Raw genomic sequence first — 26,252 nt, forward strand, 5'->3', positions numbered from 1 at the left:
GGAATTTCCTTTGCCTTTTAAGAACCAACTCTCCTTGACAAGGCTTTGTGCTCTGGCTACCCCAGACCAAAGGAATGACTCCAACCCTGATCTCTGAGTGATCCAGTTTTCTGAAGCACTCCTTTGGGACTGATTGGTACTGCTTTGCATAGTTCCTTAATGTTTCTTCATGGTTCCTTGTCTGCCTATCTCCTTGAGGGCAGATTTGGATTATGAATCCTAACACCCAACACATGGCTTTGCAGAGGCTGTGCTCAGTTGATGCTTATAGGTAAGTGATGTGTTAATATCATGGGCTCTTGTTAGTAATCTGGAATCTGGCCACCTGACAAGTCTCAGATCTGGGTCATTAGAGTTCACTGAGTTACTATGGGCTCTCCTACACCACAACCCAGTCCAGTTGTGTCCAGGGTAGTTGTAGGGCCCAAGGCACAGAGGAGACAGACCCACACCTCCTTCCTCCAAGTCCTTCCTACTCTCTCCACATCTGACACCCCACACGACTGATTTATATAGTCCATTCATTCATTCATTCATTCACCGAATACTTACCAAGCACAGTGTGCCAGGCGTTGTGTATACAGTGGTAAGCTAACTAGATACAGTTCCTGCCTCTGGGGCTTCCGGGATGGAGTCCCTTCCACACAGAGCCAGGATTGTTCCTCATCTGCCTGCCTCTCTTTCCTAGATCCTGAGATGTCTTGGTTCAGGAATCTTGGATCCATCATATGTCCCTTTGGAGGTGGGGTCCCTTTGCCCTCGCTGATGCCTAAGGCCCCCTCCTACTCCCCCTCTTGTCTGAGGCTGAGCTATGGGTCCTCATTCCCAGGAACCACATTCGAATCCATTTTCCCAGCTCACAAAACCCAGAAGAGATCTGGGCTCCCCAGAGACAACCTAATGGTTATGGTTAATATGAGTTTTGCATCTTGAATGTCCATTTGGTTTAAATTAATAAAGACAAGTGCAAATTCTGAGAAATATACACAGTCCTGACAGGTGATGGGAAAGCAAAGCCTAACCCTCGCGGGGCTCTGGCTTGAGGTCCCGACCCTCAGGTCACCAGTGAGGATCTGGCCTTTGACTCTGCGCCCTGAGGATGAGGCTTCTGGTCCTCCTTGCAGCCCCTGCTGCCTCAGGTGCTGATGACAGTGCTGTGTCAGCGATGGGCGACACTGACCGCCGGGGTGGGGACTGTGCCAGTCTCTATTTTCACATTTCGCAGCGCTGTCCAAAGCTGCTGGGGACTGCGCGGGAGGGGTCCTCTGGCCTGGCGCTGGTGGCATGGCGAGGAGTCAGGCTCGCCTTTGCTCAGTCTGTGCCAGGACCCTGGAGTCTGGCTGGCTCTTCCTGAGGGCAAAGCAAAGCCTGCGAGTAATCTCGGGGGAACTTCCTAGAAAAAAAGAAATGATTCCAGGTTAGAAAGATGTAGGAAGGGCAGAAAACGGATGGGAGGGAGCGCTGGCTGGCACGAACAGTGAGTGCCACGGCTGTCTGGAGCCGGAGAGAATTCCCAAAGCGCTCTCCTGCTACCTGCCCACGTGCGTGCGTGTGCCAGGGAGCGAGGGACCCGAGAGCCAGAGTCAGAGGCCGAGCGAGGAGACGCAGAGGGGCCGCAGGCAGAGCCCTGGGAGCGCGCTGCCCGGGCGCTGAGCCCAGGGGCCGCCCACTGACGGGGAGCGCGCAGGGGAGGCGGCGGCGGCGGCCGGGCTTCCCCGGGCTTCCCCTCGCCTGGCCGCGAGCGCACGGCGAGGGCTCAGGACGCGGAGGTGGTGCCCGGCGCAGGGGAGCGGGGAGTCCCCGAGGCGTCCTCCACTCGGGGCCGGGAGTGTCGGGAGCGGCCAGCGCGGCGTCCCTGAGCCCCGGAGCCCCAGGCAAGAGGTTTGGGCTGAGCCCTCCCCGCCGCCGGCCCCTCCGGGCGCCCGCTCCCCGCCCCCGCCCGAGGCCTGGAGCGCGCCTCCCTCGCCGCCCCGGGTTTGGAGAGCCGGTGCCGGCCGAGCTGCGGGGTGAGCCGCGGACAGCACCAGCCGCAGCCGCCGCGGGAGCTGCTCCGGCCACACCATGCGAGAACTGGCCATCGAGATCGGGGTCCGAGCCCTGCTTTTCGGGGTCTTCGTGTAAGTAGTGGCGTGCCGCGGGCGGGGGCGCCCGGACTCGGGGATCCACGGACCGAGCGTCTCGGCGCTCCAAGTTTGTTTGCGTCCCGCCGGGGCCAGGATTCGAGGGCCCCTCTCCGCGCTAGGGATGTGTCCTAGGGGACCAAGAGAGACCCTCCCGGTCTCCCTCCTGGGACTCTGGGCGTGAAGGGACCCGCGTGCGCGAGGCCGAGACCTGTTCCCGTCACCCGCGTCGCGCCGGGGAGCGGCTCCGGCCGCCTCTCGGGTCCCCTCGCCTGCGCCGTTCACCGGCTCCGCACCACCTGCCCGGGGATTCTGGCTGCTTCCCTGGACGCAGACGCGACCCTCGTTGGCGTCCTCGGGAAGTTTCTCCTTGTGTGTGATCTTCCGAGCCCGACGTTTGCAGCCTTCGCTCCTAGCCGCATCGCTCATTGCCCGCCGCGTGCGCGTCCCTAGCTTTGGCGCCGCGGGTCCGGGTGAGCGTTTTCCCTGGAGGCGTTTGCGGTAGTTCTCCCGCTGGAAAACTGTTGCTGCGGAGGCTCGGAAGTCCGGGGCCTCAGCCCTGGGGTGCGGGCTTCATACGCCCGGAGCTCTGTGCCGAGTCCGTATCCGCTTAGGGCAGCAGCGGAACGCCCGGTGGGGCCCCGAGCAGCGGGTGCCCGGAAAGAGCGGTCTCGGAGGGGGCGCTGCCTCAGGTTCTCTCAGAGACGTCTGAGCCCCAATGCGCCCCGGAGACCCGCCGCCGCCCGCCTCCCGGCCCCTGTCGTGGCGCTGCCTTTCAGATCCAAGCCCAGAACACCAGCTCAGACCCACTTCACAGCCTCCTGTCATCTCCTGTCACCTGGGCACCCACGTCTACACTTGTCCCTCCATTAGGGGGTCAGGTTCTCTGTCCACCTGTGCCCATGGCTGTTTTCAGACACATTTTGCATATTTAAGTTGCATGAACTTTCTGGATTTGACTTTTTTTTAAAACCCACTGAGCTATTCCAAACAGGAGGCCTCTCTCTGGATTTCTGCCCCGAATACGGAGTCATTGGTGGCAGGTGGGAGGCTGTGAGATGACTTCTATTCCGTGCAGCCCAGGGTATACACATACAAAGAAATGCCCTTTCTTGCATGTTTTTCTTTACGAGGGGCGTAAATAAACACTCATCTGGAGTGTTTATTCACACCACCAGAACAAGCCGTGAGCTCCCCCAGATGCAGAAAAGACCCCTCTCCTAGCTTCTGACTAAACACTAGTGTTACTCAGTGGGAAGAAGGAAGGAGAACTTCGGGTGTGTCCTGATGCACCTGGGAAAACAGAAAACACTTTTCCCTTCTCTTAATCTATTTTTCTACCTTTGGAATATACATTAAAATTAGTACTTGCCTTGTGGTCAGTTGGGGACAGTTTCCAATTGGCAGATAGGCTAAGCCCCATTAAATTATTGTGTGATAGAAATGATAAAATAGTGTTCAGTGCACAGTAGAATTTGCCATTTGTTGGGTGAATGTTTGTGTGAGTAATACTGAAATACAGTGAGGCAGCCTCTTGTGATTGCCGCTGGGAATTGTCAGATAAAAAAAGGGTCCAATAATATGTAAATATTTGTATTTTAGATAGCCCTTCAAACATCCCACCAAACATTTACGAGATGTTTACAAATATATAATGAATGGTCTATGCAGTGGATTTGGGAATTTTTGATTATTGTCATTTTATGTGCTTCTTGCTTCCTCTAAGGATGTTCTGTAAAAACCAGGCAGTTTATATTCTTTTCTCCAAACTTCCCCTTTGTATTAATTACTTACTGGGGGATCTGCTATCACCCAAAGGGATACTCTTGGGCACTGATGGCATTTTTGGATGATCCCCTGGTTTCATATCAAATTGGAAATATTAACAGTGAGTCCAACTGTGGCTCTTTTACCTGCCAAGACCAGCTTTGGTATCTGTGCAAGACTCCCTGGGAATCTTGGAAGCTCAGATGCTGTTATCATCAAGCAGATAATGACTTCCGGTTTGGAGCACACAGATACAGATGACCCTTTGTTTTCTCAGATAAGCTTCTGGCGAGATGGGGGGGGCGTGGGGGGTGGTGGTGGTGAATTTTATTCTTCCTTTTGCCGGCGGCGCTGGTCTGATGGCAAGCTTCGGTGGCTTGAACTCCCCTCTGCTTATGAAGGTGGTGGTCTCAGTAGCAGGGCTTCACTCCAGTAGGCTTAGAAAGTCCCTCTGGGCAAGCCGAATCCAGTTGCTCTGCTGTGGGGTCCAACTTAGCTGATACTATCTGGTTCTGCTTGGTATAGCTACTTTATTTCTCAGGATAAGAGAATAATCTTTTGGGGGGGGATACCTTACATCTTTGCAAACTTGTGCCTCTGGGGGAACATCCTCTGTGGATGCACCTGTTCTCTGATCAGATTTGCTCTGCATAAGAGTAGATTGCCTCCACCCAGTGCCCACGTGCTCCCAGAGATTTGAGGTTAGTGCTAATGCAATGCATTTTTTGATCCATAGGTAGTAGGGATATCTGCTTTCCCTTGTTCTCTTAAGGAACTGGTTCTCTGTCTGTAGATGAGGCTTAGTGCTGAGGTTTGATGATTCAGGATTCCAAGAGGAGGCTTTCCATGGGACACTCTCCATAGAGCACCCGAGAAGTACTTGGTCCTGGCTGAGAAGCTCACACCACTGAGAAGAGAATTAGTAACAAAAATTAGGGCTGGCACATGGAGTTTAACCTAAAAGGAAATAAATGGGTTTGAGGAATCAATGTTTAGGATAAATCAAATTATGATGTGTAGCTTTGAGGCTGAATTTAGTGCTGGGAGGCTTGTGGGCCTAGAGGTCCAGTGCTGGCTTTAGCAGGTGCAGAAACACTCAGAGAACCCCTACTGGCGTCTTGGGTGGCAGCAGGATGGCAGGAGCCCCTGGATGCGCCTTCTCTCTTCCTTGCCCGCAGTCCCTAAGTAAGAGCAAAGGGCCCTCTAGGCAGGACCTGGGGTCTTCAGTCTCTCCCTCTGTGCCTCCATCCCTCCCTCCTTCTCTCTCTCCCTCCCTGTGGTTCCTGGAGGCTCCCTGTCTGGCATGTCCTTCCAGGAGCTGGGGGTCTGCTTAGGATGCCAGGCTGCTCAGGGAACAGCGTTTGCCTCACCTCAGATCCACCCAGCATCCTTCTTTGAGCTCTTCCTATGCAGGAGGGCCTGTGTAGGTGCCGGGGATGGTTGGAGACTGAAGGCCGGGCGCCTCCAAGGAGCTCTAAGCCTGGCAGAGCAAGCACACCAGGCACCACTATTTGTTATCCCCCTGCCTCCCCATCCAGTCGGCAGATGCATATTTGGCCTCTTCTAGGTGCCTGCAGTTGTAGTAATTTTCTTTCTCTATCATTAGTAAACTTTAGTATGTGTAATTCCGAACAGACACAAGGAAACTTGGCACTTTACCCGGTTCAGGTGACTTGCTCGAGGGCCTTGGCTGTCAGGAGGATTTTTGGAATGTCGGCAGTAGCTAACAGATCTTTCTTCATTACCCCTAGGAGTCCAGTTTAAGACTCTGGGTGGGGGATGGTTATGGTAGTTGGAGCAAAGTGCTCAGTTTTACTTGGAGGAATTACTTGGTCCTATAGGAGGAGTGACAGGGAGAGACCGGTGCCAGGGGAGGTTGCTTAGAGCTGACCTCTCTCACCTGAGTCTTGAGCAGTGCGTGCTAGGTGCAGAGCGCCGGGGCCCAAGGACATTCCTGCAGACAGAGTGTCCTGGAGCAGAAGCGTGGAGGCACATTTTGGGTGGGATCAGGTCACCACGTGTGGCCTCAGCACAACGTGTGGGTGGTGAGAGGGACAGGAAGTGATCCTGGGACAAGAACGTGGATGGTCTCAGTGCCCTGTCAGGAAGCATGGACGTTCCCTTGGAGGCACTCACTGGGGAGCCCTGGGAAGTATGCTAACACATATATATGGAATTTAAGAAAAAAAAAATGTCATGGAGAACCTAGGGGTAAGACAGGAATAAAGACGCAGACCTACTAGAGAATGAACTTGAGGATATGGGGAGGGGGAAGGGTAAGCTGTGACAAAGCGAGAGACAGGCATGGACACATATACACTACCAAACGTAAGTGGGAAGCAGCTGCATAGCACAGGGAGATCAGCTTGGTGCTTTGTGACCACCTAGAGGGGTGGGTTAGGGAGGGTGGGAGGGAGACGCAAGAGGGAAGAGATATGGGGACATATGTATATGTATAACTGATTCATTTTGTTATAAAGCAGAAACTAACACACCATTGTAAAGCAATTATGCTCCAATAAAGATGTAAAAAAAATAATAAAATTTCAAAAAAGGATAAATAAAGGACAGTAAAAATTCATGGTAAAAAAAAAAAAAAAAAAAAAAAGCACCGTGATGAGATACATGCCCAGTGGGGGGAAACAGCAGTTCCCTTGGGCACCTAGGCCCTGTTTCCTTCTGGGAGTGAGTGTGCACAGCTCTGCCGCCGCTGCTGGGCCCCTCTGTGCTCTCCAGGAGCCCACGGTTTATTCCACCTTCTGTGCAGGTTACACGTCTGGAGTCTGCATGTCTGTCTTCGTTGCTTTCTGCACTCTCCCACCTGGGCCTTGGGTGGTCGGCACCTTGGGAGAGCTCCCCAGAGGGCACTCAGTTTCTGATGATTGCTTTTATAGACCTCTGAGTGTTTTGCATCTATCCAGAGCAAGGCTTCTTGAAGGGCAGTCTGCTGACCACCTGCACCTGGATTACCTGGGGCTCAGTTCAGACTTACCTGGATCAACCTATGGAGTGGAGCCCCGGGAATCTGCATTTCCAACAGGTGATCCTTCTCTCCACCACGTTTGGGAACTACTGATGTGCAGTTTACAGTAGCTTGAGACCCTCTCGTGGTCAAGTGTTGCCTCTAGTTCTTTTCTCCTTTCTGGCTACACGGAAGACTAATGTTCCCAAACCCCTGCCTTTGGGTGGGACCATAGGGAACATGGGAAGAGTGACAGGTGTCACCTCCAGGTTGAGGCAACATCATTCCCGTTTAGTGGCCTGTCATTGTCCTTCTCTGTTGATGGCGAGCTTGGAGCTCTGTGTTGAGATGGCAGGGCTGCCAGATGCCAGCAGCAGGACAGCTGCTGTTGGAGGTGAGCTCTGTGGAGCAGAGGGAAACTTTTTGCATTTGGGGACTGATTAGCTCCAGTAGCAAACGTCTATTCTGTTGTATCTAACTAATACACCTGTAATAATTTTGCTCCCTCTCTAGAAAGAGAGAGTTGTTTGAGGCAAAGTGTAAATGTTAGACCTTGGGCTTTGCAGCTGGAAGGTCTGGGTTTGGATTTCGGCTCTGCCACTAACTAGCAAGTTGCCTAAAATCTCTGAACCTCAGTTTTTTCATGGGGGAAGTGGGAATAGTTCCTACTTCATTGGGTTTTATTAAATAAGGTGCTGTGAGTGCCTACAGTACATATACAGTACATATATATAAGAAGGTGTCTTCTTCCCACTCTTGTGAATTCCTGTTACTTATATGTAGTGTCTAAGGATGGCAGTGTAGCGTAGTGGTCACAGTCATGGCCTCTGGCTCTGGGTTACTGGGGCTTGAATCCTGGTTTTGCCACTTAGCTGTGTGAGCCTTTTAGCAAAGAATTTATCCTGCTTCAGTCTGTGCTTCTCCATCTGTTCGACAGGAGTATTAACTGCATCCATGGATGTAAGCCTTGCGAGTATTAAACGAGAGAGTCTCAGCAAATGGTAATGTGATTATTATTATCCTTTTATTAAGATGAAACCATAATATACACTAAAGAGAAATGCCATAGGTAGCTAATGATACCCTTATTACAAATAATTTACTACAGGATTTCCATAAAATAATAGACTCCTTTAAATATATTTCAGATGATTCCTTTTAGCCCCCCAAAGTGAGGTATGTAACTTCCCATGAGTTCATTCAGTGAGCTGTACCCCCATTTCTCAGTGTGGGCTGCTGTCTGTCTGATGGAAGGTGGCAGGAGGTATCTCAGCCCTGTAGCTTCTCAATGGTGACAAATTGCTGGCCTTTTACAGCAGTGATTCTAGGACATTGAATCAGAAGTGTTATCAGCCTAACAGCATTTGATAATGGGTAAGGAAAATGCTGTGTTCCCATCATTTACTTCTGAGTCTGTGTTCATATCATTTACTTCTCAGTCTGTGTTCATCATACAGAGTTCTGCTAGAAGCCCGGTGCAGACAGTTCTTCCATCAGACACCCCCTCCACCCCCAGCTGGTGCATGCTGGACCAAGCATGCCCAGCACTTCTCCCCCACCCGGGAAGGCATCTGCTTTGTTATCTGATAAATGGAGCATCCTTCTGTTTGAAATATTATTTGCCACTGTAAAATGAGTCGGCTGTACCCAGAATTCTGAGAATTGTTGATGTTTTTCCACAGGGAGATAAATGCTTATAACACCATAAAAGGAGATCATTAGTTTCATAGCTTTTGGATAAAGTTATCTCGATTAGTTATAAAGATTATGCCTTTCATGACCCACACAAGGCTCGGAAAAGCTCCGTACCTCTATTTTTCTGTGATTGTGTTTTTAAATATGAAAATCATCTTAGTAATTTTGCTTCTTTAAAACATACAATCTTAGTGTTCTGTGGATGAATTAGAAACACTGGTTCACAGTGAGGAATTGAATTCGTACAGGACTTGGAGATGCCCGGGATGGGTGAGCAGGAAGCCGGGAGGGGCTGGGTCTGTGGAGCCCGGGGACAGCAGCATCACAGTCTTTTTTTTTTTTTTTACAACTTTATTGGAGTATAATTGCTTCACAATGGTGTATCAGTTTCTGCTCCACAAAAAAGTGAATCAGCCATACATACACATCTGTTCCCACATCCCTTCCCTCTTGCGTCTCCCTCCCTCCCACCCTCCCCATCCCACCCCTCCAGGAGGTCACAAAGCACCGAGCTGATCTACCTATGCTATGAGGCTGCTTCCCACTAGCCATCTACCCTACGTTCGGCAGTGTATATATGTCCGTGCCTCTCTCTCGCTTCGTCACAGCTTACCCTTCCCCCTCCCCATATCCTCTAGTCCATTCTCAACATCACAGTCTTTTAATATGTGACTGTGAAAAATTGTCCCGCCAAGGTGAGGCGCAAGTTGTTACTATGTCTTCAGCAAAAACAAAGGAGCAAGAAACAGGGTCAGAAGCTGCAGGAGCATCTAGGTTGGTTTTCAGAGAGGGTGCAGTCTGCTAATCAATGCTAGATATTTCTTTCTCCTTTTCCAGAGGGTTTTTAAAATGTGTTTTTATTGAAATATTAGTTTGAAACAAATAAAATTGCTGATATTTGACTGTTTTGACCTACAGAAACGGGAATTTCATTTTAGTCCAACCTAAAAATAATATACACAAAGAAAAGTGTATGATTCATAATTGTACAGCTGCCTAGAATACCTTCCACCCTCTGAGCCCACTTCTGCCACCCTGAGGGTCTCCATCACTCTGACTTCTAACAGCAATTTTGAACTCCGTGTAGATGGCATCATGCAGTGTGTACTTTTTTCTGTGGCTTTTTTGGGTTTTGTGCCCGGCTTCTTTTGAGACTCATCCATGTCATGCATAGCTGCAGTTTGTTAATTTTCTTTGCCATAGAGCATGTCATTGCATGACGGTACCTCTTCATTTACTCATTTTATGGATATCCTTTATGGATATTTGAGTTATTTATCGTTTTGGCTATTAAGCATAATGCTGCTTTTGTTTTTAATGAATATATTTGTAATTCCTGTGGCATATGCCCTGAGGAGTGGAAATGCTAGGTTACTCATCTGAGGTTTTTAAAGAGGATTTGGCTTCTTTTTGTCTGTCTCAAATTCTGAAAGAGAGCTGCAGTCTGTATGCTGCTTTAGTCTCCATTCATTGGTCTGTTACTTTGTGTCAAGTATGTGGTGGCCCTGGTGAATGACATGAGGATGCCTAGAACTGGGCCCCTACTCTGCAGCAGGGTGGGCAGCATGGCACCAAAGTCAGCTCATGGGCCTTGGAGTTAAATCCTGACTGCTGATGATAAAGATGTGCCTCAGCTTCCTCATCTGTAAAGTGGGGACAAGATATCTGCCCAGGAGGCTTAAAGATGAAGGTATGTAACATGTGACACATGGTAGTTGTTTAAGCCAATCTCCTTTCCTTCCTCCATCTCTCTTCCTTCCTATGGGGAGGCCAAGATACAGGTCAATAAAAGATATCTAATGTCACAATGTAATAATAATAATGAGTGTAGCTTTCAGTGCCACAGCAGTGATGAACCTGGAACTGGGATTTAGGAAGTTTGGGGAAAGTGTTCTGAATAATTGTCCAAGAAGCCATTGAGAAAGAGAAGTGCTTGATATGTGTGTATGTGTAGGTATCCTTTAATAGACCTGTTTCTCCATCTTGGTTAAAGGAAACAAGTATCAACACTAACAGTGTGCCAGCTTTGTACTAGGCACTTGTCACACCCTAGATGACTTAATCTTTGCAGCCCCCCACCCCAAGAAGTGATACTGTTGTCCTAATTTCCAGAGTTTAGAGTTAATGCTTCTCAAATACAGAGAACTCTTATCAATCAGTATGAGAAGAAAAGAGCTTTTCCAAAAAAAAATAATAATAAGGACAGCGGACAGAACAGGGAACTAACAAAAATACAAATAACCAATCTTGTTTAAATCTTCGATTTCCATAGAAGTGTAAAATATGCGCCTAAAAACAATAAAATATATTGCATATAGATTAGCACAAGCTTTTTATGGGCTACAATGAATGAATGCAGCCACCAAAAGTAGTTTTGTAGATAATGTAGATAACTATTCGTTAGCTTGGAGGATATCCATAAACTGTTAAGTGATAAAAAGTAGGTTACATAAGTATGCATAAAGCTACTGTAATGTGGTAATTAATAAAATCAATTTGTATCTATGTCTGTAAGAAAATAGCTATAAAGATAAACAACAAAATCTTAATGGTGGTTATTTCAGGCTGACAGGCTTATATAATATTTGCTTTTTTCTTTATACCATTTGTTGTGTAATTATTTTACAGTAAACATTTATTACTTTCACACATAATTAGAAAAATTGATTTAGATTTTTCCTGTTATGGGGAAAAAAAGAATCTAATGAAATATCCTAGATAGGATACTGGATGATTGTTTTGTGATTGTTTTAGAAATATCTGAAGGGGGAATGTGTCAAAAATTAACCCTCCTATGTTTCATATCAACTAAAATATTTAAAGGAAAATCAGAAGGTAAGAATTAACACGCAGGATGTGCAAGGTGAAACGGATGTGATCAGATGCTGCAGGTGGAATTGTAAAAGGACATAACCGTTTGGAAGAGCAACATTGCAGTGCATAGACAGTCGTAAAGTTATTCCTGTCGTTTGACTTAGAACTCTTAAAAAATATGTTGAAACACTGATGTAAAAAGTGCAAAATCCTAAATCCTCATGTATAAAGATGTTCATTACTGTGTTTCATACAAAGTAAATATATTTGTCAAATAAAAATAAATTAAAACTCAAATAGTCAACATTTGAAGAATGGTTTCATAAATTATGGATACAAAGAAATACTATATAGCTATTAAAATAATCATTTTGAAAATCAGGGTAAAATTTTATGATGTAATAGTTAAAGAAAGCACTATAAAGAATATATATTTCCAGACTATTTGAAATATATCTGATTTGGGCAAATATTAGAAAGGATTACACAAAAGTGAATGTGATAGGAATGAATGTTTCTCCTCACTTGAACATTATTTTAAGATTATAAAATAGTTTTAAAAATTAAAGCAGTACAAAAAGTGTAAGTTTTCCTGAACTCTGTCACTTATCTCTGCCAATTCCATTCCCTTCACTTTTTAAACTTTTAAACCTATATTTATATATTTTAAAAACTGAGAACACATTTTATCTATAGTAATTGTTTTTTTTACTTAATGTATTGGTATCTTGGAGATATTTTTTGTCTCTATAGATCTACTTGTTCTTTTTGCTGGCTGTGTGGTGTTCAACTGATTAACCTATACAAGGAGTTATAAGGTGTTTTCATCTTTTGTTATGACAAACAGCATGGCAGTTGTGCATATATTGTAATGTACCTGTTAAAGTACTATTGTCATAAACTTGTGCAAATGAAATTTCTGAGTCAAAGGCCACATGTATTTTGAATTTTGGTGGGTACGCCAAATTGCCACCCAAATTGTTGGTTTACATTCTACCAATAGTTCAAAGGTGTCTATTTTTTGACATTCTTGCCAATGTTGGATATTATTAATGTTTTATATTTATACCATGGGAGAGAATATGACATTTATATCTTTTCACTCATGTATTGGAAATTTATATTTTTTAGGTGAAATATCTTGTATTTCCCTTTATCCATGCTTTTATTGGATCTTCAAATTTATCTTACTGATGTGTAGCAGCGCTTTATTCCTTATAGTTATTGACCTTTTATTTCATAAGTTGCAAACACTTTTCCTCTGTGGTTGACTTTTAAGTTTCTTTGCAATTTCTGTTATTGTGCACATTTTAATGATGTAGTTAAATATATCAGTCTTTTCCTTTATGGTTTCAGAGTTTCTCTTCTATTTAGAAAGTCCTTTCTCATCTAAAACAGAAATATTCTTCTGTTTTGCTTAGTATACTTATATTCTTTAATTTTAATTCTTTAATGTATGAGAATTTTTTAAAATTTATGGAGTGAGGTAGAGAATTTAACTTTTTTCTTGCATGTGGTTTGTCAATTATGAAATAGACATTGTTTTCTCAGTGACATCTTAATCACATACAAGCTTCCATATATCCATGGATTGCAAGTGAATTCTCTTCTGATTATCGGTTTGCCTGGTTGCTCAATATAACATTTTAATTATTGTAGTTTTATAGTTTATTGAGATATCTGAGGGGAAATGGCCCCTTCTCCCTGAGAAGGGACATAGGATGGTGGTTTAGACTGCAGGATCCAAAGCCAGGATGCCTGAGTTCAAAGCCCTAATCTGCTATTTACTAGTTATGTGAACTTGGGCAGGTTGCTTTATCTCTCTGTGCTTCAGTTCCCTAGTCTTAAATATGGGGGTAATTATAGTGCTAAAATAGTTTCATTGAATTGAGATCAGAGGCTGTGGCTTGGGTGATTTCTGTGTTTTATAATTTGTTATGATTTTCTGTATGGCCACATACATAGTCAATTTTTAAATTTACATACAGTGTAAATTTTTGTAAATTTATATAGTTTGAACATAGTGAATAGTTTCTGTATGGTGGGTACAAACCTCTAAATATATTAAAGCAAGTTAGCTGTGATATTCAAATCCTCACTCTTTTAAATTTGTTCTTTTTAATTTGTTCTTTTTAATGTGAAGATATGCTCCCTCTGTCAAACCGGGGTAATTAAAGCTTTCACCTTTTTTGAGATAACTAATATTTCATCGTATTACTGCCAACTTATTCTCTGTTTTCTTTAAGTGGTGCTTCATTTCTGTGTTTTTTCCCCTTTTGTTTCTTGCTTTAGCTGAATAGCTTAAGTTTTCCTTGCTGCCTCCCATTTTTTCCTTTAGTGATTTGGAAGTCAAATTGCTACATCTACATTTCTAGTTAGCGTTCTTAAATTTTCTTTCCTTCTGATGAATTGAACGTTTTATTATTATGAAGTTTCTATCTTTGTGTTAATATTCCTTATCTTAAAGTCTACTTTATCTAATATTAATATATAGCTATATTATCTTTCTTGAGATCAATGTCTGCACAGAATGTATTTTTCAGTCCTTTTACTTTCAACCTATTGGTATTTTTATGTTTAATGTATGACTCTTGTAAACAGCTTTAAGTTGTACCTTTTAGTTTTATCCAGTCTGGCCAGTCTCTGCCATTTAATTGGAGTGGTTAAGTCATTTACAGTTAATGCAGTTGATATGGTGGGGTTTAAGCCTACCACCTTACTATTTGATTTTTATTTGTTTCATCTGTTCTTGTTCTTCTTTTTCTTTCTTCTCTTAGGCTAATCAAACACTTGATGCTACAGTAAATCCCCTACATACGAACGAGTTCCATTCCAATAGCACGTTCCTAAGTCCAATTTGTTCGTAAGTCCAACAAAGTTAGCCTAGGTACCCAACTAACACAATCGGCTATATAATACTGTACTGTAATAAGTTTATAATACTTTTCACACAAATAATACATAAAAACAAACAAACACAAAGAATTAAGAAAAAATTTTTAATTTTACAGTAGAGTACCTTGAAAAGTACAGTAGTACAGTACAACAGCTGGCATATAGGGGCTGGCATCAAGTGAACAGGCAAGAAGAGTTACTGACTGGAGGAGCGAGGGGAGATGGGAGATGGTAGAGCTGAAGGATGGTCAGCAATAGGAGACAGAGGGCAAGATGCAGTGTCACTCATGCCTGACGGTGGAACACACGTTCGCATCTTTGAAAGTTCGCAACTTGAAGGTTCATATGTAGAGGACTTACTGTATTCCACTTTACCTCCTTTATTGTATTTTAGTTTTACCTCTCTCAAAAAATTTTAGTAGGTTCTCTACACATTACAATATGCATTTTTTTTACTTGTCACCATGAAGTCAATATTACACCATTTCACACACAATGTAAAAATCTTTCAAAAGCATTTTTTACCCATGTCTTTGGTACATTGTCATAGATTTCACTTTTATGTATAAGTCCCATAAAACATTTAAATTTCGTCTTTAGCAATCAATGTGCTTTAACAGAAACTAAATTTTTAAAATAGATTTACCTACATATCTACCATTTCCAGTACTCTTTATTTCTTCTTTCATATTTGGTTTTCCCTTTAGGATTATATCCCTTCAGCCTGGATAACTTCCTTTAGCATTTCTTGTAGGGTAGGTTTGCCAGGAACGAATTCTCTTGGCTTTGGTTTTGTTGGAATTGTCTTTATTTTGCCTTTACTTTTGAAATCTTTTTGTTGGTTATAGAATTCTAGATAGACAGTTTTCTTTCAGTACTTCAGAGTTGGCTTTGAATTGTCTTGTAGATTTTATTATTTCTGAAGAGAAGTCAGCTGCCCCTGTTTTTGCCACTTTCCTAAATGCCACATGTTTTTCCTGTTAGCTGATTTTAAGACTTTATTTTTGGTTTTCAGTAGTTTGGCTACGATGTTTCTAGGTTGGGCTCATTTGTATTTTTCCTGCTTGGGTTCATGGAGATTCTTGGAGCTATGGTTTGATGTCCTTCATCAATTAATTATTCTCAAAACATAGTTTTTCAAATATTTCTTTTGCCCCACTCTCTCTCTCCTCCCCTTCTGGTTCTTCTATTACATGTGTATCAGACAATTTGATATTGTTCCACAGGTCTTGGATAATCTGTTCCATTTTAAAAAAAAATTTTTTCTTCCCTGTGACTTAGTTTAAGATAATATCTACTGACTTTTCTTCAAATTCACGAATTCTTTATTCTGCTGTATCTATTTTTTCCCTGGTAAGCCCATGTCATAAATATTTTATTTCAAGTGTTCATTTTTTTCAGTTATATAGTTTCCCTTAGATTCTTTTTTTAGAGTTTTAGTTTCTTTGTGATGTTATCCACCTGTCCACCTATTCTTTTCATCTTTCCCTAGAATTAAACATATTTATAGTAGAAAGTCCTTTTCTGCTATTTCCAGCATTAGGATGATCCATGGTTATTTTTTTTTTTTCTGTTGATTATGGGTCACATTTTCCTGCTTCCTTGCTTGTGTAGTAATTTTTAATTGTATATTGGACACTGAATCACACATTGTGGAGATGCTTGATTGTTATTGTCCTCTAAAGAGTGTTGAGTTTTATTCTTGCATGCAGTTAATTTACTGTTGGGTCACCTTAATCCTTGGAGCCTTGGTTCTAGGCTGTGTTTGCATAAGTCTTTCTTGGTTTTGCCTTAGATCCTAGGGTGCATCCTTTAGTCCTAGGATGTGTTTCTTACTCCTATGGTTTGGCCCTTCTGGTTTCAGGAGAAAATGTATCTTGGGGAAACTTCAACTCCAAACTCTATCTCCTAGTACTATCTAGCTGCTGAAGTCTCTCCTTCACTCTTTAGACTGTGACTGTTGCTTTCCATTGGGGTCCTTGTAGTCTTCTCCTGCATGTTGCAATTTCTGAGTTTGCCAATGATTTGAAGGAAATTTGTACATTCAATTTTGCGTACCCCTCTCTGTCTAAACTCCTTAACAGGGATGTATCTCATTTCTTGTATCATCCATTATTTTCTTCCCATATGCTTTATCTTTTCCTTAATTTTTTTCATATTCTGCTTTGCTAATTGGCACCCCTTGAGGCTCTTCAGCCTAGCTCTGGATTTTATGCTTTTCATTCTTTTTAGGGAGGTTTTGAGAGGGAAGAAAGACAAAATGTACAGGTTCAATTAGCCATCTTGAACTAGATGTCTCTTTAAAAAACATTTTTCAAATTTTTCTTTGATACAATGTTTACATTTTTATATTTAAAATTATATTAAAATCCATTGATTCTTTCACACATGAATATTTTTATGGTTTCCTGAGTCATCATGTAAGTGGCCTCTTCTTTGCCTATCTAAAATCCTATTTTCCAAGACTTGGCTCAGAATTTGCTTTTCTGTGATATCTTGTCTAAATATATTAGCTCTGACTAAATGTATATAATACTGATGATAGATTATATAGAAGTCCCACATATATCTTTTTTTTTCTTTGATGATGGAAATAGTTGGTTTTCTGGATGTATTATGTTTTAATTCAGTCTTGTGGACCAGTGAAAATATCTTCAGTCATATAATGAGAACATATTAAATTAGATTTAAAAAATATTAATACCATATTTATGAAAAACCACAAGAAACAAAGATACTTTGATATTTTTCCTGATGCAAAATATCCTTTTGTTGTTTCCTAAAAATAGCAAGCTTGGGGTTGTTTGGCTCCAGGGATGATGATGATGATGATGATGATAATGATAGCAGTAACTAATATTTATTGACCACTTAACTGTATGCCAGGCACTGTGCTAAGGCAATTTACTCGTTAAATCTTCAAATGATACTATGAGGTAGGAATTTTATAATTCTTCATATTTTTGGATGAGAAATCTAAGTCTTAGAGAGGTTAAAGAACTCACCCAGTGTCACGCTGTTAATAAGTGGGATGAGAGTGCTTTCAGTGAAACATTTAAACTGAGTGTTTAATGCAATGGAACAATTTACATCAGATTTGGGTAGAGAGGGAGAGAGAAGGGACTGGTGGTGAGGCTTTCTGGTAATTAAATGACCCTGACAACCTCAGTGAAGTTATGGACATGAAGGGGATTGACGTACACGGGGCAAATGGAACTCTGACATTTCACCAGAAGGCACCACAGAGTGAATTATATTCTACCCGGTGTCTGACCTGGCAGAGTCTCTAGACCTTGTCTCATCTGTCTTCCCCTCCTTTTTTTTTTTAAACAGAGGGTGTTAATCAGACCCTCCTTGTTCAGCAGCAGAGGTGAACCTAGAACCACAGTCTCTTGACTCTTGGCCCCAGGGACTGCTCAGCATGTGACTTCCTCTATTCCTAAGAAGGCACAGGTCCTGCGCATTTAGGATCGTCTTTTCCCCATCCTGTCAGAATCATTTGAATGCAGCTGTGTTTCTCGGCAGCCTCTGTGGGGCAGCTAGTGGGGGAGCTGCTTTTTTTTAAATCAAAACACACTGTTGATCAAAAGGAGCAACATCTTTGTCCGACATCTCCCCACCCCACCCCTGCTTCCGGTTATAAGATAAATAAATTCTGGGGATCTACTGTACAGCATGGTGATTATAGTTAATGATACTGTACTATATACTTGAAAGTTGCTCAGAGAGTAGATCTTAAATGTTCTCTTCACAAAAAGGAAGTGGTGGTTATGTGACATGATGGAGGTGTTAATTGGCATTTTTGCAGCAAGCATTTTGCAGTATATGCATTATCAAACCAGCACGTTGCACACCTTAAACATACACGATGTCAACTATATCTTGATCAAGCTGGGAAAAAAAGTCCTGACAGCTCCCTCCCACGTATTTGTCACACTTCCACAGGACACAAGAGAGAGAGGTTCCACAGGCCACAAGAACATGAGGTGACAAGCCAGCCATGCCTGAGGGTGGTGTCCGCTCCCCGTGGTCAGCCTGTCCTGAGGCTTCCTGTGGACTTTGTTCTAAGTGTCAGGACAAGGGACAGAACCTAAACTTCAGGGGTGGGTGTTTCTGGAGGTGTTTTCTCTACAAAGTCCAGCTTTAAAAACTGGGGGGGGCACCACATGTTACACTCAGAATATCTGTACCTTGGGCAGAGTATCTGTAGATGGTGACACATAGCTTTCTTTGGTCCAGTTCCCTTGTCCTGGGAGCAGAAGTGGATGACACATAAGGGAGCCACTGCCCTCATTTAAGGTAGCATTGAAATCCCCTCCATTCCTTCACTCCTGTAGCCTCAGAGGTACATTGACTGTGTCCCACTGTGCCAGGCCCTGGACACAGAGATGAAGAATGCCACATGCCTCACTAGGCCAGGTCATGTTGCCAGTGGACAGCAGAACCCGTGGATATTGGGATACAGCTGGACCAGTCTTTCTGGCCTGGGGACCTGCCAGTGCAAGAGGACTTGCCAGGAGTTCGGGGGTGCAGTTGGGGTTGAGGGCTTGGGTGGAAGAATGGCAGTGCTCAGGGTGGGGTGACAAAGTAGAGTGGAGGACATCAGGGAACAGCTTTGCCGGCGGCCAGCCGTGCCCTCCTCTCGGTAGACCTTGCCGCTGGCTCTTCAGCCCAAGGGCCTGCCCTTGGAACTGCTTTGCCATGAGAAATAACAGCTTCTTTCTTTTCGAGTGCTTACCCTGTGCCAGGTGACGTTCTTATGCTCTGTGGGCAGTTAGCTCATCGCATCCGTACAGCATGATGTGGGTGCTGTCATTTCTTCACTTTGCAGGGGTTGGGGGGTGAAATGCAGGGAGAGGAGTGATGTGTCCGCGGTCACTTGCACGTAGGTAGCGGAGGTGGAGTTGGAGGCCAGGCCCGCCGGGCTCTGCTCTCTGTTCCCATTGCTCTGCTGCTACAGCTGGGTGGGGGGTTACTTTGTCCCGAGTCGCCCACACAGTGGCCTTCTGCCCACCGTGCCTGGCGTGGATCTAGGTCACAACAAACCTGTAGTGCACCCGAGTCCAGGGTTGAGGAGCCCAGACTGCCGGACGTCCAGTGCTGCCTTCATCTTGGCTTGGGTCACTTTAACCTCTCCTTCTTCAGTTTACTGATCTGCAAAGTGGGGATAGAAATAGTACCGGCCAGAACCTGACAGGGTATAAATACTCGCAGAGCGGTGCCTGGCACGCAGGGAGCACAACACGGATGTAAGCCGCTATCGTCATATTCGCAAGTGCTCATCTAGAAATTTCCCTTCCCTTCTTCTTGCCCCGTCTTCAGAGCAAAATGTCTTTTTCTGTGCTCTTCTGCAATGGCCCTCTTATCACCCTGACCTTATCTTGCCTGTGAGAGCCGTTTGTTTATAAGAATTATGTGTCTCAGTTCACCGTAATCACTGTTTCTTTCTTGACCAAGTGGAACCTCTCCCTCGATGTCAGCAGGCATTGTTGGAAAACAGTGCCTGCCTTGGAATAGGCAACATAAAAAGCATCGGGAGCCTCGGAAGAAGCTTGATTAATTATCTGTGTACTTTATGCCTAAAGTGTGAATTGTGGTTTTCATTTTCTCAAGAATGTGAGCCGCCTGCTTTGAATTAATCCGGAGAACAGTGTTTTTTTTTAAAAAAAAAATCTCCCCACTGCTGCGTCAGCACTTAGAATTACTGCCTGAGGGTTTTCTTTTTCCTTCTTAGAGAATCTAAAGGTATGCTGAATAATTTTCGGATTAAGTTTAATTATTTCACGTTTGAAAAAAAGAAGGGAAAAGAACTTTGTGAAAACTGTGCTCAGGAAAGAAGTGTTCCCATTGTCAATTTTTTTTGTTTGTTTCTAAGGTGTTTTGAAAATCGCTCTGGGTTTTTCTGCTGGTTATGCTGGAAATCACAAGTCCTTGCTTACATCAGGAAATCAGAAAGCAGGGCTCACTCTGGATTGAGCCGGGTTCGATTTAACACTGAACGGAGTCAAGTCCTAAGTACAAATCAATGTCAGATATAAATAAGTCCAGGCACAATTTCTCCGTGTGGCCTTGGGTTATGAAAGCATTTTCCCACTTGACTACAAACTTCTCAAGAGGAGAACCCTTGATTTTTGTGTCCACCAGTCTCTCTCCCACCCCTGATATGTACCTGACACATAGTAGCTGCTCAGGAAATATTAATTGAGTGAATGACGTAACTGTGGTGAGGTGACTTCAGGTCACACTTTCACCTACTGGAAGAAAGAGCTCTTCCAGCTGGGACCCCCTGGGCCTGCATACAGGAAGACAGAAGCCAAGGCTTGTCCTTTAGATGCACAGAGAAGCTCGGAAGAAAAGTTGCAGGAGAACATGTGTCACTAAATGGAAGACACCTTTTCATCCCCAGGAAGAAACACAATGAAGAAAAGGCCAGGAGCTGCATTGAGATGCCCTGTGGGTTTGCAACTGTGTCAGCTCCCTGGGGAGCATGGCAGACCCCTCATTGGGCTCTGTCATTGTCCCTCTTGTAGGAACAAGCAGGGAGGTGGCAAAGGTGGCAGTGGGGTAGTGTGGCCTTGTGTGCGTTTGAGTAACTGTCCAGACACACACCAGGCTTTGCCAGGTCTCCACTTCGGCAACCCCCCAACCCCCGTCCAGGGCCCACACCCGCAGCTGTCTGCACAGCCTTCTCGTAAGGGGTCCTTAGTAGAGTCATGCCTATTTCCCCATGTGCAGACCCCACGCTCAATTACGTCCTATCTCTTCTTGGGGGTTAGCTGCTTTGTGTGGTTGCATTACCTCCGAGCTGAGGTCTTCCAGGACCTCAGCTTTTAAACAAGTTATCTTTGCTAGATTTCTTTCTTTTTACTTTAAATAAATGATTATTTAAAATTATGAGACAAATGTAGGCTCAGTGCAGGAAACTTAATAGAGAGAAAAAATTTGAAAGAAAATGGAATTATTTATGATCCTACAACCCAGAGAAAACCAGAGTTAACATTTTGGTTTGTATTCTTTTAGTCTTCTCCTGCTCCGCCAACCCCCCACTCATGCCATGAGACATAATACTTTTTATGCACAAAAGGTATGCCTCGTCTGAAATAAAATTTTATAGGCTGCCTTTTTCACTTGACATTACGCCCTCAACATCTTTCTATACCAATAAATCTTCTTCCCCAACTTGCTTTTTTAATAGCTGTGAATGGTGACAGAATATGCTGCCCCAAAATTGGCATAAAGATTATTTTGGGAAGAGGGCAATTGAGAGGAGGCAGATTCAGGAAAGGCTCCCTGCCCTCCCCCAAGTTTCCTAAAAGCAGGGCATTAACTTTCAAGGGTGTCTTTCCTCCCCTCTCTACCAGGAAAGACAGAGAGTGGTCACTGGAGACAGCACCAGAGGAGTCTACATAACAAACTGCACAGGGGGCTTCCCTGGTGGCGCAGTGGTTGGGGGTCCGCCTGCCGATGCAGGGGACACGGGTTCGTGCCCCGGTCCGGGAGGATCCCGTATGCCGCAGAGCGGCTGGGCCCATGAGCCATGGCCGCTGAGCCTGCGCGTCTGGAGCCTGTGCTCCGCAACGGGAGAGGCCACAGCAGTGAGAGGCCCGTGTACTGCAAAAAAAAAAAAAACCAAAAAAACAAACTGCACAGTTAACCGTTATCTACCATTAGTTTCCGTCTATGTATTGACTTTCCCACAGTTCGCTGCCCTTAGAAGCCTAAAACTTCTTTCATTTGTCCTGTCATATCTTCACTAATTCATTGCTCTTTATTGGGAATGCTATATAAGCTGGAGTTCTAAGCCACTGCTTCGAGTTACTCATTTTTCCCTGGGTATCCCCTGTGTATATATGAGGTATCCATGTTAATAAACTTCTGATTCTTTTTCTCTTGTTAATTTTTTTGTCTTTTGTTATAGGGGTCCCAGCCAAGAACTCAGAATGGTAGAGGGAAAATTGTTTTTTCTTCCCCTACAGCTGCAACACAGTCCATTAAATTAAGCAAATAATCTAATACAGTAAGCAGACTGGAGATGGACATTAGTGGCCTGTCTCTGGTTTTTAGTTGATATAGACAACCCTGTGTTGAACATCCTGGCTCATGCCTTGCCATGCACATCTCTGATTAGATTCTTAGGCTTAATTCCTGGATGAGGAATTTCTCCGTCAAAGCATTTTTCCCTCTGCTTTCATCAGCTTGCCCTCCAGAGAGTCTGTACCAATTAACATTGCTCCTTGCCTGCTCTGCTGGTGCTCCTCAACACGCCTGCCCAAATGGCTCTTGATGGACAAACCTCCACTGAACATTCTGTTCAATGTCTCATGTCCCATCCTATCACATTATCATATTACCCCATTTTATTTTTTAATAGCACTTATTTTAATCTGAAATGATGTCCATTATTTATTGGCATCCCGGTTTATTGGCAACTCACTCTGTGAGTGCAGGGACCTTGCCTGTTGGGGGTCAGTGCTGTTTGGCAGTGCCTTTCAACCATTCACCCATTCCCACCACAGTTGTGTATCTCGGTGCGCAGGACAAGTCTGCTGAATGAACATATGTTTACCCACAAGGTCAATGACACTTGTATTATCATGCATTAAAAAAGTTGTTATCGGGCTTCCCTGGGGGCGCAGTGGTTGAGAGTCCACCTGCCGATGCAGGGGACGCAGGTTCGTGCCCCGGTCCGGGAAGATCCCACATGCCACAGAGCGGCTGGGCCCGTGAGCCATGGCTGCTGAGCCTGCGCGTCCGGAGCCTGTGCTCTGCAACGGGAGAGGCCACAACAGTGAGAGGCCTGCGTACTGCAAAAAAAAAAAAAAAAAAAAAAAAGTTGTTATCTTTATTCTAAAACAAAAGATGCCAAACATAACTTAACCCATTGCTGGTGACCAGTGGCCCTCAGGTGGTCCCGGGATCCTTTGGTGTACTAAGGTATAAGACCCCTTTCCCAAGCAGTAACTGGGTTTTGTAATTACTGTGGTTTGTTTCTTTTGGCTTAATTTTTTTCTCTGTTCTTGAAAGGCTGTAGATAGTATGCTTACTTGAAGCAAGTTATGTTTCCACTTCTGATTTGCTGCTACTAATCTGCTAAGGCTTTGAAAGGAGAGACTCACCTTACTTAAACAGTGTATAAAACAAGAGTGAATAGGTTTAGCTTGAAGGACTGAATAGCTCTGCTGTGTTTAAGTGCTTGGGTATTCTGTTTGCCCAGAGGCTTTTTTTGACTGTTTTCTGTTTCTTATAGAGGGATGGTGTTGATAGCTGAGTTCTGTGAGCGAGGTACTGCAATTCTTGTTACTGAGTCTGCCCCTCCCTTGAGTACCATGAGAGAATGGCTAATATAGTAGTTAGATGTTGAACAAGTAGTGTATCCGGAGAATACTGGCAGTGGCTGTGCATCTGGGACATGGCTGGGCGATGCTGTCAAGGCCATGCCTCTGGACTCTGAATCTGGCCTCCTCCGTCCAAGGTTTTTATCAGCAACTTGGATAAAGACATAGAAAGCGGGCTTATCAAATTTGAGAATGAAACAAAACCAGGGTGGAAGGCTAATACGTAGGATAATAGAATCAAGATTCATAAAAATCTTGGCAGGAATGATGGGTCTGAAACTAACAAGGTTAAGCCCTAACAGGATTACATGCGAAGTCCTGCGTCTAACTTCAGCAGAGCCAGCCACAGCTGCCAGCGATGGGAGGGGCCTGGCTTGAAGGCAGTTTGTGTGCAGAGGACCTCGTGAGGCCTGTGGGTTTCCTAGATACTAATTTAAAAACTAATTATGCCTTACGTACTATTAACAGCAGTAGGACCTCCAGATCTAAGGATGGCAAACTGCCTCATAGCAGTTCCTTCCTGGAGCACTTCTCCCAGCCGTCCCTCTCCCCACAGCCTTACCCAACTCACATGGTGTTCCGGCGCTAGCTGGGCTCCTACTTTCTCTGAGGAACGTTCCCTGAGTCTGCAAGATGAAGTGAGTTATGCTCTCCTGGGTGCTCAGATGCACCTTTTCTTCCCCATTACAGTCTCCCCAAACCTCGTGGCCATTGTCTGTCTGATTGTCCATCTTCCTCTTTGGACCCAGGGCTCCTGGAAGGCAGGGACTGTATCTGCCTTCTTGGATGCTCCATCCCGAGCAGTGACACTGTGACCGGCACACAGCGGATGCCCAGTGGATGATGCCCTGGTTGGGGGTATGTCTATTTTTAGAATATGGGTTAGGGTTTTGGACTCCACACAGTTGGATCTCGTACCCCCTTACCACCAGGTAGTGACAGGTTTGCAGACCTTGTCCTGTGGGGAACAGGTGATGGAATTGTGGCAGCTTATCCAAACCACGCTCAGGTGTGGACCGCCAAGATAGGAGGGTGTGGACCATCCCAGGGGTTCCAGGGCAGTGCAGGGAACAGCAGGGAGAAGGGACTCCTTGGTTCCTTGAATGGAAGAGTGTGAAAACAATTGGAGCTGTTCAAGTGCATCCGACCGCTTGCTTGGTAGGAGTCTCCCATTGGCTGTGAATGCTGAACTGGGGAGAGGATTTTTAAATTGACAGTGGAGGAGTTGAAAGCTAATGATAATAACAGCAGCTGACCTCTCCAGGGCCCTCCCCAGGCATCGGGCAGTTTGCTTAACTGAGTCCTCACAGCCTCCCTGTGGGGTGTGGTGCTCCTCTTTTCTCTGTTGGGCAGATGAGGACTCCAAGACCTTGTGTCAGGCCACCCAACTAGGAAGTAGCAGATAACTGAAGTCTGTTCCCATGCTAAGGGCATCTGATGGTGGGATTCTGCTGTCTGGGGGTGAAGCAGTGTCTCCTCCAGCATCTGGTAGGTGTAGAATTCAGCGGCCGCGGAGCTGTGCCTGCCTCTAGGGTCCCTCCCCCCCCTCCTCCGTCCACATCTTTGGGTTGGCAGCTGATCCTTCGCTGGCTCAGTGTGTGACCCGCTCTGGTAGGACTTCCCCCTCCCCCGCCCCAGGAATGGCAAGTAGCCAAGTTCGGCTGCGTTGTTAACGTGTGGATGTTGGTCTTCTGTGGGCCTCGAGGCATTGTGGGGTGACGGAAGGCCTCACAGACCCGGAAGCCAGACAGCCCTGTGTTCGAGTCCCCGCGGCCACTTGCTGGCTGTGGGACCCCGGGCCCAATCGCTTAATCTCTCTGAACCTCAGCTGTGAAATGTAGAATTCGTCTCCAGTTCAGTAAAGCACTTGACCCAGGAGGCCCCCTGAAAAAGATGGCTCATCTGCTGTCGGGCTCTCAGCTGCGTTGCTCATGGCTGTGGTGGTTTGAAATCTGTTGTCTGTATAAGCTGAGCCTGTCCAGGAAAAAAATTGACTTAAAATTTCCACACCGTGTATGCGGCACGTGGAGCTTTCCCTGCCTAGTAGGTGTCAGGGCAGAGGGAGGGGGAGGATCAGATTGTTGAACTCTGCTGGCCTCCCGCTGCCTGGGAGGGTTCCGTGTCCAGGCCTTGCTGCCTTTTGTCGTCCTGACTGCCCTTGGCCTTCGCAGTTGTGTGTGTGTGTGTGTGTGTGTCTCCTCAAGGTGTTTTCTATATCTCTCTTCTGTAGCCAGAAATATGATTACAGACCATTTATTAGAGGAAATATCAGTAAATATGTGAGTGGTTTTTTTCTCTGAAATTATAGAGAAGGATCATTCACTCCTCAGCGAATTCTTCTGAACACCTGTTAGACATCAGGCAGAGCTCCAGACCCTGATGCTATAGCAGTGAACAAAACAGAGTCCTTGCCTTCATGTAGTTTATATCCTAATCTGGTGAGAAGGTACCAGATTAATAAGTATACAAGTAAAACTACGGTCTGTTGGATGGTGGTGAAAAGTAGAAAAAATATGTGGGTGAGGAGGAGAGAGAGGACTGATTTGGGATGGGGTGCTGCTGTTTTACGGAGAAATGTTGGAGCAAACCTGGCGGACGAGATGTTCCCTGAGCAGACGCTGAAGGAAGTGAGGAGTGAGCCGCGCAGGTGTCGGGGAAGAGCAT

At 44.9% G+C, this 26,252-nt stretch overlaps 1 protein-coding gene across 2 annotated transcripts in view; it reads left to right on the forward strand.

Moving 5' to 3' along the window:
- Nucleotides 1-1,771: 1,771 nt before the first annotated feature.
- Nucleotides 1,772-26,252, forward strand: part of PLPP4 (phospholipid phosphatase 4) — a 138,393-nt gene continuing 113,912 nt past the window's right edge. For both annotated transcript variants that reach the window (XM_082635985.1, XM_082635987.1), the window contains exon 1: nt 1,772-2,117. In XM_082635985.1, the coding sequence (XP_082492111.1) occupies nt 2,062-2,117 (56 nt within the window). In that variant the 5' untranslated portion in view covers nt 1,772-2,061. The remainder of the gene's footprint in view (nt 2,118-26,252) is intronic.

This window comes from Mesoplodon mirus (assembly GCF_964341445.2).
Source record: "Mesoplodon mirus genome assembly, chromosome: 2".
NCBI lineage: Eukaryota > Metazoa > Chordata > Mammalia > Artiodactyla > Ziphiidae > Mesoplodon > Mesoplodon mirus.